General features: G+C 45.7%; 1 protein-coding gene across 1 annotated transcript; it reads left to right on the top strand.

Moving 5' to 3' along the window:
- The first annotated feature begins 2377 nt into the window (after positions 1–2377).
- On the top strand, positions 2378–8778 carry RPS29 (ribosomal protein S29). Its single transcript, XM_056546542.1, has 3 exons — positions 2378–2536; positions 5374–5473; positions 8644–8778. The coding sequence occupies exons 1-3, from the start codon at positions 2475–2477 to the stop codon at positions 8650–8652; spliced, it is 171 nt and encodes a 56-aa protein (XP_056402517.1). The 5' UTR covers positions 2378–2474; the 3' UTR covers positions 8653–8778.
- Positions 8779–12267: the final 3489 nt, after the last annotated feature.

Below are 12267 nucleotides of genomic sequence, written 5' to 3'. Positions count from 1 at the left end.
CTGGGTACGTGATAAAAGTTCTTATATCCAATCAGAACTTTCTGCAAATTGGTTGCTATGGGCAACTGCTTTTTTTTTTTTTTTTTTTTTTATTAGTTTGTAATTATGAGGGCCAGTTGAGAAGATTTAAAGGGTTACTCCACTACCCAGAGTTTCCAACATGCAGGCTTCCATGTTCACGCCCGCCCCCTCGTGACGTCAAGCCCCGTCATGTGACATCACGTCCCGCCCCCTCAATGCAAGTCTATGGGAGGGGGCGTGATGGCCGTCTCGCCCTCTTCCCATAGACTTTCATTGAGGGGGCAGGCCGTGACGTCACGAGTAGAGATGAGCGAACTTACAGTAAATTCGATTCGTCACGAACTTCTCGGCTCGGCAGTTGATGACTTTTCCTGCGTAAATTAGTTCAGCTTTCAGGTGCTCCGGTGGGCTGGAAAAGGTGGATACAGTCCTAGGAGACTATTTCCTAGGACTGTATCCACCTTTTCCAGCCCACCGGAGCACCTGAAGGCTGAACTAATTTACGCAGGAAAAGTCATCAACTGCCGAGCCGAGAAGTTCGTGACGAATCGAATTTACTGTAAGTTCGCTCATCTCTAGTCACGAGGAAGCCTATGTTCTTTTTTGCCCATATAGTTCTATAGCGCCATCTGTTTCTTTCCAGCACTGATGCATTCATGCCTTTCATTTCTGTAACTGGGTCATGTGATCTTCAGCCTGACACATAGAAAATCACAGTTGTTAAAGGGGTTATCCAGCAAAAAAAAAAAGTATTATGCCCAGGCTGCCAAAATTAAAATAATAAACTTTGACCTAACTTCTGCTGCTCCTGCTGGTATTGCTTTCCCGTGCGATGTTCTTCCTGCTTTTGGGGCCCGACAGGTCATACTGCAATTGCAGGCTGCAGTGAGGAACCGGAAAGAAGACTGGGCCTAGGCTAGTGCAGAAAAAGCTAGAAAAAGATCGCATCAGAGGACAGGAGAGCGATACCAGCAGCAACCGGAGAGCAGAGAAAAATAAGTCAATGCTCTCACAAGGGGTCTGAGGATCTTATCTCGGTACCTAATGGCAGTCAGGCTACCTCTGACAAGCATATGGAGGGCTGTGCGGCCCCCCAAAGAAATGCAACCCCACACCATTACTGACCCACCGCCAAACCGGTCATGCTGGAGGATGTTGCAGGCAGCAGAACATTCTCCACGGTGTCTCCAGACTCTGTCACGTCTGTCACATGTGCTCAGTGTGAACCTGCTTTCATCTGTGAAGAGCAAAGGGCGCCAGTGGTGAATTTGCCAATCTTGGGATTCTCTGGCAAATACCAAACGTCCTGCATGGTTGTTGGGCTGTAAGCACAACCCCCACCTGTGGACATCACCCCACCCTCATGGAGTCTGTTTCTGACCATTTGAGTGGACACATGCACATTTGTGTCCTGCTGGAGGTCATTTTGCAGGGCTTTGGCAGTGCTCCTCCTGCTAGTCCTTGCACAAAGGCGGAGGTAGCGGTCCTGCTGCTGGGTTGTTGCCCTCCTACGGCCTCCTCCACGTCTCCTGATGTACTGGCCTGTCTCCTGGTAGCGCCTCCATGCTCTGGACACTACGCTGACAGACACAGCAAACCTTCAGCCAGCCAAAACATCAGCCAGGAAGCACAGGAACTGAGAAGTGGTCTGTGGTCACCACCTGCAAAACTACACCTTTACTGGGGGGTGTCTTGCTAATTGCCTATAATTTCCACCAGTCGTCTGTTCCGTTTGCACAACAGCATGTGACATTGATTGTCAATCAGTGTTGCTTCCTGAGTGGACAGTGGGATTTCACAGAAGTGTCATTGACTTGGAGTTACATTGTGTTGTTTTAGTGTTCCCTTTATTTTTTTTGAGCAGTGTAGTAGTTATACACCTCACCTACCAGCTCTATCTGTATACTGCTGCTATCTCTATGGGATCAGGATATATAGTAGTTATACACCTCACCTCCCAGCTCTATCTGTATACTGCTACTACCTCTATGGGATCAGGATATATAGTAGTTATACACCTCACCTTCCCGCTCTATCTGTATACTGCTGCTGACATTTCTAGGGATTTATATATTTAGTACTTATGCTCCACCCTAAGGCTCAGGCGCAGGAACCCCACATTTGGAAAGAACAAAATGGCCACGGACACTGTGTCTTGGCCCTTGTATCTTTTCGCTCACATAGCGCCCCCTTCTTTCAGGAATCAGGCCTGGTATTGCAACTCATGTGGATAATAAAAAAAAGACATTATTCTTTTTAATGAATTACGACACCAATAAAGTTTTTGGCATTTTGAATGCAGCCAGTGCAGGAGACGCTTAGGTTTCCATGGCAGCCTGGCAGCCGCGGTGCTAGCTGGGATACCCGCACTGCATGCCGGGAGGCCTCTCCCGAGTTAATATGCGCCTGCGCGACTCCGCCTCTTCCTTTTCGCGAGCAGATAGACGGACGAGATGGGTCACCAGCAGCTGTACTGGAGCCACCCTAGGAAATTCGGGCAGGGATCCCGCTCCTGGTGCGTGTGTGACGGCCCGCCGTGCTGTGGAGGGTGTGCGGGGCGCGGGCCGGGGAGGTTGGCCGCCGGGTGGTGTCCGTATTGTGGGGTATGGGGACAGGCCGCATGGAGAGCATCATGGCGGACGAGGCGGGCAGGTTGGCGGCGCCCGTGTGGTGTTCTCCCACATGGTGACCGGATCCTCCCTCCTAATGTTTTCGATCAGTTATATGTTCTGTATAGACAGGGAGGCCTAGGGCATCATTAGTACAGGCTATGATCACGTGATGTCTATATTATAGCTCTGTATGCTGTCAGTGAATGGAACTGTTCACGGTCGTGGTAATTTCCTTACTAACACCAATCTCAGGGGGTTTGTGGCATTGTGTAAGGCCATAGTCCAGGCTACAATGACAGCAATCTCCCAGTAATGTCCTTCATTAGGTAGAGTTCTCCCATATGTAGACAGGTCTGCAGATAGATATGAAACCCCATCAGGTAGGGCTCCCCAGTAGGTACACGGGCCCCTAGATATGAAACCCCATCAGGTAGGGCTCCCCAGTAGGTACACGGGCCCCCAGATATGAAACCCCATCAGGTAGGGCTCCCCAGTAGGTACACGGGCCCCTAGATATGAAACCCAATCAGGTAGGGCTCCCCAGTAGGTACACGGGCCCCTAGATATGAAACCCCATCAGGTAGGGCTCCCCAGTAGGTACATGGACCCCCAGATATGAAACCCCATCAGGTAGGGCTCCCCAGTAGGTACATGGACCCCCAGATATGAAACCCCATCAGGTAGGGCTCCCCAGTAGGTACACGGGCCCCTAGATATGAAACCCCATCAGGTAGGGCTCCCCAGTAGATGGACAGGCCCAAGATAGATATGACCCCCATCACTGATTGGAGTCATATCTGGGGGCCTATCTACCTACTGGGGAGTCCTATCTGATGATTAGGTAGGTCTTCCCAGTAGGTAGGTCCCCAGATAGATATGACCCCCTGGGAGTTAGGGCTCCCATATAAACAATTATACCACCTAAGTTAGTTTTCTTCAACCATGGTGCCTCCAGCTTTTGCAAAACTACAACTCCCAGCATGCCCGGACAGCCAAAGGCTGTCCGGGCATGCTGGGAGTTGTAGTTTTGCAACAGCTGGAGGCACCATGGCTGGGATGCACTGCCCTAAGTAAATAGGTTAGCCCCTAGTGGTAGGCAGGTCCTCCCTTATGTAGTTAGTAGGTAACTTACTTCTACTTACATCTCCCTGTTCCCTGCAGGGACTACCTTGCGGAGGTGCGCACGGTGAGTGGTGTCAACGCAAGCGCCGTGCAGGACTACAGCATACCGGCGTCCTGTGCGGCACGTAGGAAGGCTCGCTATAGGCTGCATCATGCAGCTCTGGTCTACAGCAGTTTAGTGACAGTCTTGCCCCGTCATGTGAATTCTTCCGGCATTTAGCACTGCTTGCCCGTACTCTGTTTATCAGCAAAAAAGTTTTTTTTTCACCCGGACCAAAAAAAGCGCGTTAGGCTACGGTTTTGGGTACAGGTTAAAAAAGGACAAAACCGTATAAGACTCAAATGGACTAAACTGGATGATGCGTTTGACATACAGTTTACGATGTTAAGTCAATGCATAGTTTTCTATACGGTTTCGTACGATTTTTAACTTGAAACCGTATACGGGAACTATATAGCAAAAAACGTAATGTGAATGCAGTCTTAGGAGTAAGACCAGATGCAATCAACAACTTTTTACATGCTTTTTGTCAGACAGTAATGCTTTAGGGAGTACACAACTTTAGATAGACACCCAGAATAGGCCAGTGTTTCCCCAACCAGGGTGCCTCCAGCTGTTTTAAAACTACAACTCTCAGCATGCCCAGACAGCCAAAGGCTGTCCGGGCATGCTGGGAGTTTTAGTTTTAAAACAGCTGGAGGCCCCCCTGGTTGGGGAAACACTGGAATAGGGGAAAAGTGATCATGGGGGGGGGTTCAATCTGGGATCTCCCAATTCCTGAACAGAACAGACTCCCCTTTGGATGCTGCTTAAACACCGGCCCCCATCTCCGATTAATTATTCATAAGGTTTAAGTTATAGGGGTATTCCAGGAAAACATTTTTTTTTAGATCAACTGGCTCCAGAAAGTTAAACAGATTTGTAATTTACTTCTATTACAAAAATATTAATCCTTCCAATAATTATCAGCTACTTAAGTTGAGTTGTTCTTATCTGTCTGGAAACAGTGCTCTCTGCTTGTCTCGGGAACTGCAGAGAGTAGAAGAGGCTTGCTTTGGGGATTTGCTTCTACTCTGGACAGTTCCCGAGACACGTGTCATCAGAGAGCACTTAGACAGAAAAGAACTCAACTTCAGCAGCTCATAAGTACTGAAAGGATTAAGATTTTTTTTTATACAAGTAATTTACAAATCTGTTTGACTTACTGGAGCCAGTTGCTTTATAAGTGGAGTACTCCTTTATACAATAGTAAACTGATCTTGTCTACTAATGCTCCCCTCTATATTGGGCATGTCTTATTTCATCTTGCCTGATCCCTTTGTCTCCTCTGGCTGCAGCATATTTCCCACAGATGTCTGGCAGCAGCTTACATGTATGTAGTGATAAGCAGATGAAGAGTGGACAGTTAGCTGAATGGTCGGTCGGCTTTAGTGCCATGGGTCTTGTAGGTTTCAGCAGTGATCGCATTGGTGTTCACATTTAACAATAAATTGGATGGTGGACAAAATGGCATGAAACCTCCCTACTGTGGCTTAAATAGTTGACATTTAGGCTACAGCCTTTCTTCATGTTTCTATAATTCTGTTTACTTATATGGTCCTCCTTGTTTTTTTGCAGCCGCGTGTGCTCTAACAGACATGGACTGATCCGCAAATACGGGCTGAATATGTGCCGTCAGTGCTTCAGGCAGTATGCCAAGGACATTGGCTTTGTCAAGGTGAGTGTGGCCTCTTCTGATTCTACCGGGTACCATTACTTGGCACTGACCGCTGTCAAACCACAAATTTCTTCCAAAAACAGCACCGCCCTTGTCATTAGGTTTTGTGGTATTACAACTTGGCTCTATTCACTTAATTGAAACAGAACTGCAATAGCACATACAACCTGATGACTGAGGTGGTGCTCTTATTAGAAGAAATTACCACTGGTTATCCCGAATAAGAGAAAACACTTTTTAAATGGGCACTGTCACCAACTTTTTTCTTGGTATGTTATAGTACTTATGTACTACAACATCTCTAAGATAGATTCATTATTATTTTTAAAATTAAAATAGTTTACTTTACATTTGAAAACCAGCTGCTAGGGGTCTCCCTCCTAGTGGCTGGCTGCAGCCTGCCGTGAAGTCACGACTGAATTAGGACTGATGCTGGGCAATTGGTCCTAAGTCAGTCAGCCTGCGCTCGCTCCGCCTGTCAATCTGACAGGTGGGAGCGAGTGCTGTGAACACAGGGTCTGCACTCATTGGCTGCCTGCCCCCAGCATGTACAGTCTGGAGGCGCTGATGCTCCAGGACTGTACATGTCCTGTACAGGTAAGTGAGATCTTATTTCACTTACCCGTACTGTTTCAGTCCCGGGTTTCGGTGGTGAGCACGGCAGGTGGGCAAAGCTCCTATACTCCTCCTCCCTGGGTAACACTACACTGCTAAACAGGGAGGAGACCCCGGAGCAGCCTGCTGTGCTAGTGGCTGCTCATCTATGCGTGCTACCGACAGGAGCACAGCATAGATGAGGTGAGGGTGGAAGTTGGCACCCAGCAGAGATAAACATACAAGCAGAAGATGAGCCATTTATAAGGTAGAAATTGTTGCTTTTTTTTGTTTTAGGCAGGGAGGTGGTAAGGGATAGATCAGCAAATAGGTAGGGATAGAAAAATACAGATGGTGGGAGCTACTCTTTAAAGGATAAGTCTCATGCCCAACAGCACAGAAACTTTTCCCCTATCTGCACTATAGGGGATAAGTTTTAGATCACAGGGGTCAGACTGCTGTGCCTTACTATGGGCAGCATAACATAGGGATGTGAACTATTTCCATCAGTGTCTCATACACCAGGATGTAGTGTAGCTTCATATGGGAAGATGTAACAAAACCTGTGCAGAGGAAAAGTTAACCAATTGACCATGGCAACCAGATTGCTCACTTTAATTTTTTTTAGTCTCTGAAAGTAAAAGTGATCTGGTTATGGGCAACTGGTCACAATTTCCCTTGTGCAGGTTTTGATAAATCTTCCCCCATAGAACCTGCATGTAGCCAGAATATTCACCACTGCTAGAGATGAGCGAAGTTACAGCGATTCGATACGAACGGCTCGGCGTTTGCGGGCTTTATCCTGCATAAATTACCGTATTTCTCGCCGTATAAGACGCACTTTTTCTTCCCCAAAACTGGGGGGAAAAAGTTGGTGCGCCATATACGGCGAAAACACCCCTATCGCGGCGGTCCCTGCGGCCATCAACGGCCAGGGCCCGCGGCTAATACAAGACATCACCGATCGTGGTGATGCACTGTATTAACCCTTCAGACGCGGCGATCAAAGCTGACCGCCGCATCTGAAGGGAAAGTGACACTAACCCGGCTGTTCAGTCGGGCTGTTCAGGATCGCCGCGATTTCACCGTGGCGGTCCCGAACAGCCCGACTGAATAGCCGGGTTAGTGCTTACAGGACACCGGGAGGGACCTTACCTGGCTCCTCGGTGTCTTCTCCGTTCAGGGATGCCCTGTATGGCCGGCGCTCTCCTTCCACGTCGTCGCGTTCGTGCGTCGGCGTGCGTAACAACGTGATGGCGGCGACGGAGAGCGAGGATACCCGGCCGGCAGCAGAGATGTTCCGGAGCGACGGGGACACGGCGATGGAGCGACATCCAGGGCAGCGGTGACGGGTCCGGAGCGGCGGGGACACGTGAGTATTACCTCCTATGCAGTGGTCTTCAACCTGCGGACCTCCAGATGTTGCAAAACTACAACTCCCAGCATGCCCAGACAGCCAACGGCTGTCCAGGCATGCTGGGAGTTGTAGTTTTGCAACATCTGGAGGTCTGCAGGTTGAAGACCACTATTGGGTTCAAAATCTTAATTTTTTTTTTTATTTTGCACCTATAAATTGGGTGCGTCTTATACGCCGGTGCGTCCTATAGGGCGAAAAATACGGCAGTTCAGCTTTCAGGTGCTCCGGTGGCTGGAAAAGGTGGATACCGTCCTAGGAGAGTCTCCAGCCCCCCGGAGCACCTGAAAGCTGAACTAACTTATGCAGAATAGTCATCAACCGCCGAGCCGAGAAGTTTGTATCGAATCACAAGTTCGCGCATCTCTAGTAATTTCCCCTATTGTGTTACATGTTTATAGGCATGAATGGGTTGCATATAATACTACAACCTGCCAGCAGCTTCCCTTAGTGATTATGAATGGTTTAAACCACTTTTCTAACCAGGGTGGCTCCAGTTGTTGCAAAACTAGAACGCTCGACATGGCAGGTCAGCCTTTGGCTAGTTATTGATGGATCATGTATGCTGGCTACTGGGGTCCATGTACAGATCATGTTCATCATTCATTTACTGGTTCCACTACTTTGTTTACATTCTTAAATGGGCATTACCATTAAAATTTTGCATATGATACAATAGGTAAATAAAATATTTAACTCCCTGTAAAAGTTGTCACTTTTGTGGCCACTAGGGGTCTCCCTTTTGGTCCGGACCGCATTCCGTCTGCTCAAAAGCACAAACTTTGGTCTTCTGCTGGACTGGCAGGAGACCAAACTTTGGAAGTACGGTCTGGCCATGGGCAGTGAATAGCACTGGGTCTGGCCATGGGCAGTGAATAGCACATTCTGCCTGTGTATGAAACAGGAGCGAGTGCTATTCACTACTGATGGCCAGATCCTACTTCCTGAGTTTGGTCTCCTACCAGTCCAGCAGAAGACCAAAGTTTGTGCTTTTGAGCAGACGGAATGCGGTCTTTTACTTGCTGTACCATATGCAAAACAAATTCTTAATGGCAGTGTCAATTTAAACATTGGGGCTGTATTGTACTATGGCTATATGGGCAGCACTATCTTAACACTTGTTTATTGACTCTTCTGACCTTATATCTTTTTGCCTTTTCAGTTGGATTAAGAGGATTTCACTTTGAAGATTCTGTCCATGTTATGAAAACATTCAACTTAACATCAGCACCATGAGAAGACTTTAGTGTGAACTGAACACAATTATTTGTACATAAATAAACTGGTGCAATCTTCATTATCTTGTGTTCTCCATTTCTTTGTCCTGCATTTTTCTAAATGTATCGGGAAGCCCAACACACAGGCATATGGAAGTCTTATTTCCTGAGAACTTTCCTTGGCTTTCATTGATCCATGGTACCAAAAAGCACAGACTAATTTTCGCCCTCTAAAGGGGGTTATGCAGAAGTTTGTTTTTATTCTCATTTTGTCAATTAAAAAAACCCTAGTTACCTCCTCGGCTCCCTCTATCACTGCTCAGGTCCCTGTTGCGATTCCCTTGCTGTGGTACAATACATCAGTAAATAACTGGCTGCAGCACTGAGTCCCTTAACCACTGATTGGCTGGGTGGCAATGTGACGTTGAGCCCGAGCCGCCTTTATGGTGCCGGTGTTCAATACACAGAGCCGCACTGGGCTGTATTGGGCCACAGAAGCAGAGTATTGACAAGGGATTGGAGCCGCTATACTGGAGTGGTTTATCTGCCCATTCTATATAGTGTAACCTTTAAGGGGGAGTTCACACACAGGCCCTTATTTACTAAAAGTGTTTAGGTTTCTTTGTGGGTTTTAATGCCCTACAATTTATTTTCCACAGTATTTACTAAGGTTTTCCTACATTTTCCACTTTCCCTACACTTTGCTTTTTTTTTTATTTATACATGTTCTGACCTGTAGGGTTTTCCTCAGCTGAAATCCACCACATTTTATGTGGAAACCTTAGTAAATATGTTGGGTTTTTGTGAAACCAGGAACTGGTCACAGCAGGAAAATTTAAAAGCTTTAAAACGGGGTTAGATACATTCCTGGAACAAAATAACATAAATGCTTAAGAAATATAAAATCCCTTCCCCAATATCACACCACACCCCTACCCTTCAATTCCCTGGTTGAACTTGATGGACGTGTGTTTTTTTCAACGGTACTAACTATATGTAAAATATCGGGAACACAACATTTTTCAGAGACCACACCCTCTTTTTCGGGTTTTCATAGCAAAATGGAGTTTGTTTTTTTTTTTCAATTCTGGCACAGACAATTTCTGGCGCAATGTGAAAGAATCTGGCGCACAACCTGACAAAACATGTCGGGTTTGCAATAGTAAATGAGGGCCATAGTATCCTGTGCTCATTGGATGTGCAGGATCTGTAGCAGTGTTCGGTCATTTATTCTATAGTGGACTCTGCAGCTTCCAATCCTGCACATCCAATATACAGGATACTGTGTGAATAGAACCTAAATAGGTGACTGACTACAAAGTTTGGAGACACTTGTGGTTATTGCAGGACAAAGATTTCCTACCTTTTTGTAGAGGATGTTTTTCTAAATGATTGTTTACGGCATGCTGTCTAAGGACGAGCCGGCATCCATTGTATGGCATGGGCTCCCGACTCGAGCTGGGGGCCAGCGTTCATAGCAAACATGCGGCGATTGCTGCGGGCGGTTATTAACACTTTAGATCGCTGCTGTCAAAGTTGACAGCGGCTTCTAAAGGGACGTTTAAACAATCCCTGGTGGTCCAGTGGGGTGGATCAGCCCCCCTGCAACATGATCGCCGGGGGTGGGGTCAAACCACTACCGAGGTAGCCGGAGGGCTTGCATCGTGTCCTATGCCAGAGAATGGAATAGAGTGCAGAGCACACAGATCAATATGGTTCTATGAAACCACATTGATCTGTATGAGGAATCTAATGATTCCTCCTAAAAGTCCCCTAAGGGGACTAAGTTTAAAAAAAAAAAAAATTGACTAAAGTTTATAAAAACCCACTAACCCCTTCCTCATTAAGTTTAAATCCTCACCAGTTTCCCAAATTCCATATAAAAATATGTAACCATAATTAAAAACGTTGCATTGCCACGTGCGTAAATATCTGAACTATAAAAATATATCATTAGTTAAACCGCACGGTCAATGGCATAGGTACGAAAAAGTCCAAAATAGTGTAATTTCGGTCACTTTTTAGATCATGAAAAATGAATAAAAGGCTAAAGTCCAATAAAAAAATAGTACCACTAAAAACTTCAAATCATGGTGCAAAAAATGAGCCCCATACATGGAAAAATAAAGTAAATAGGGGTCAGAAGACAATTTTAAATGTATTAATTTTCATGCGTGTTTTTTCCAGAAGACAAAATCAAACCTATATATAAGTAGGGTATCATTTTAATTGTATGGATTTTTAGGTGCAAAATTGAAAGGGTTTTGATTTTTAAAATGTGAGGGGGGGGGGGGGGAAAACTAAAGGGGTTAAACGACAATTCAAAAGCAATGTCATTATTTTTTTCTGTAATTTTCAGAACACTGATGTTTATAGAACAAATATGTTTAGCTTTCTGCCACCAGTTGATTTAAAAGAAAAAAATGTTTTCACCGGAGTACCCCTTTAAGTTTGAATCAATTATCCAGATTTAATGTGATGTCAGATTTTTTTCCAGAATGTTCCATGCTCTTACTGCCCACAATTTGTTCCTTTTTTGCCTATGGAGTGCAGACCTGTAGCTGTAATATGCTGCACTAACCAAGCATATACTAATAGGCTAAGGGGAATTGATCAGTGCTAGCATACATTTCCCTTTACTGTTTGGATAGTTTGAGTTTTTATCTTGGTGAGATCTCTTCAATGGCTCAGTTCTATCAAGCTTAGTTCTTCTGGTGTGAAGAGTATACAGCAGTGGCCTCCAATCTGCGGACCTCCAGATGTTGCAAAACTACAACTCCCAGCATGCCCGGACAGCCGTTGGCTGTCCGGGCATGCTGGGAGTTGTAGTTTTGCAACATCTGGAGGTCCGCAGCTTGGAGACCACTGGTATACAGTATATATTAATTTACCTTGAGAGATGAGCGAACTTACAGTAAATTCGATTCATTACGAACTTCTCGGCTCGGCAGTTGATGACTTTTCCTGCATTAATTAGTTCAGCTTTCAGGGGCTCCCATGGGCTGGAAAAGGTGGATACAGTCCCAGGAGACTCTTTCCTAGGACTGTATCCACCTTTTCCAGCCCACCGGAGCACCTGAAAGCTAAACTCATTTATGCAGGATAAGTAATCAACTGCCGAGCCGAGAAGTTCGTGACGAATCGAATTTACTGTAAGTTCGCTCATCTCTATTTACCTTAGATCCAAACAAGGTTCATAGGCAACTTTGTTTCAGCAATTAACAAGGGTCTTATGATACAGACCCCACCAAAATGTGTTTTATTATTTTTTGATAAACCGTCTTTATGTACTGATACAAAAAAAATCTCCAATATACCACCTCTTCCTCTAATCCAGCTTTTTACTACTTCATTATGAGAGATACACACCAGAATTTATGTCTTCCTTTTGAGAGAAGAAATTCTTAACACAAATTTTTCTATGAAGATTATCATGGTACCAGTTTTATTGCAACCAACCTCAATTGGAAAAGATTTACTAATCCTGTCTAATGTCTAGAGCTTTTGCCTGCCTGGGCATGCTGGGAGTTGTAGTTTTGATACAGCTAGAGCCACTATTGCTTCGAGAA

Source organism: Hyla sarda, chromosome 11 (assembly GCF_029499605.1).
Source record: "Hyla sarda isolate aHylSar1 chromosome 11, aHylSar1.hap1, whole genome shotgun sequence".
NCBI classification, from domain to species: Eukaryota; Metazoa; Chordata; class Amphibia; order Anura; family Hylidae; genus Hyla; species Hyla sarda.
The sequence above is the reverse complement of the archived record's forward strand: the minus strand, read 5'-3'. Positions and strand labels throughout refer to the sequence as shown.

What these genes read in the sequence shown, in the direction of transcription:
- RPS29 (XM_056546542.1), top strand. Translation starts at nt 2,475, where the DNA reads ATGGGTCACCAGCAGCTGTACTGGAGCCACCCTAGGAAATTCGGGCAG. An exon ending in GGGCAGGGATCCCGCTCCTG is followed by an intron (nt 2,537 to 5,373) that starts GTGCGTGTGTGA and finishes GTTTTTTTGCAG; the next exon opens with CCGCGTGTGCTCTAACAGAC.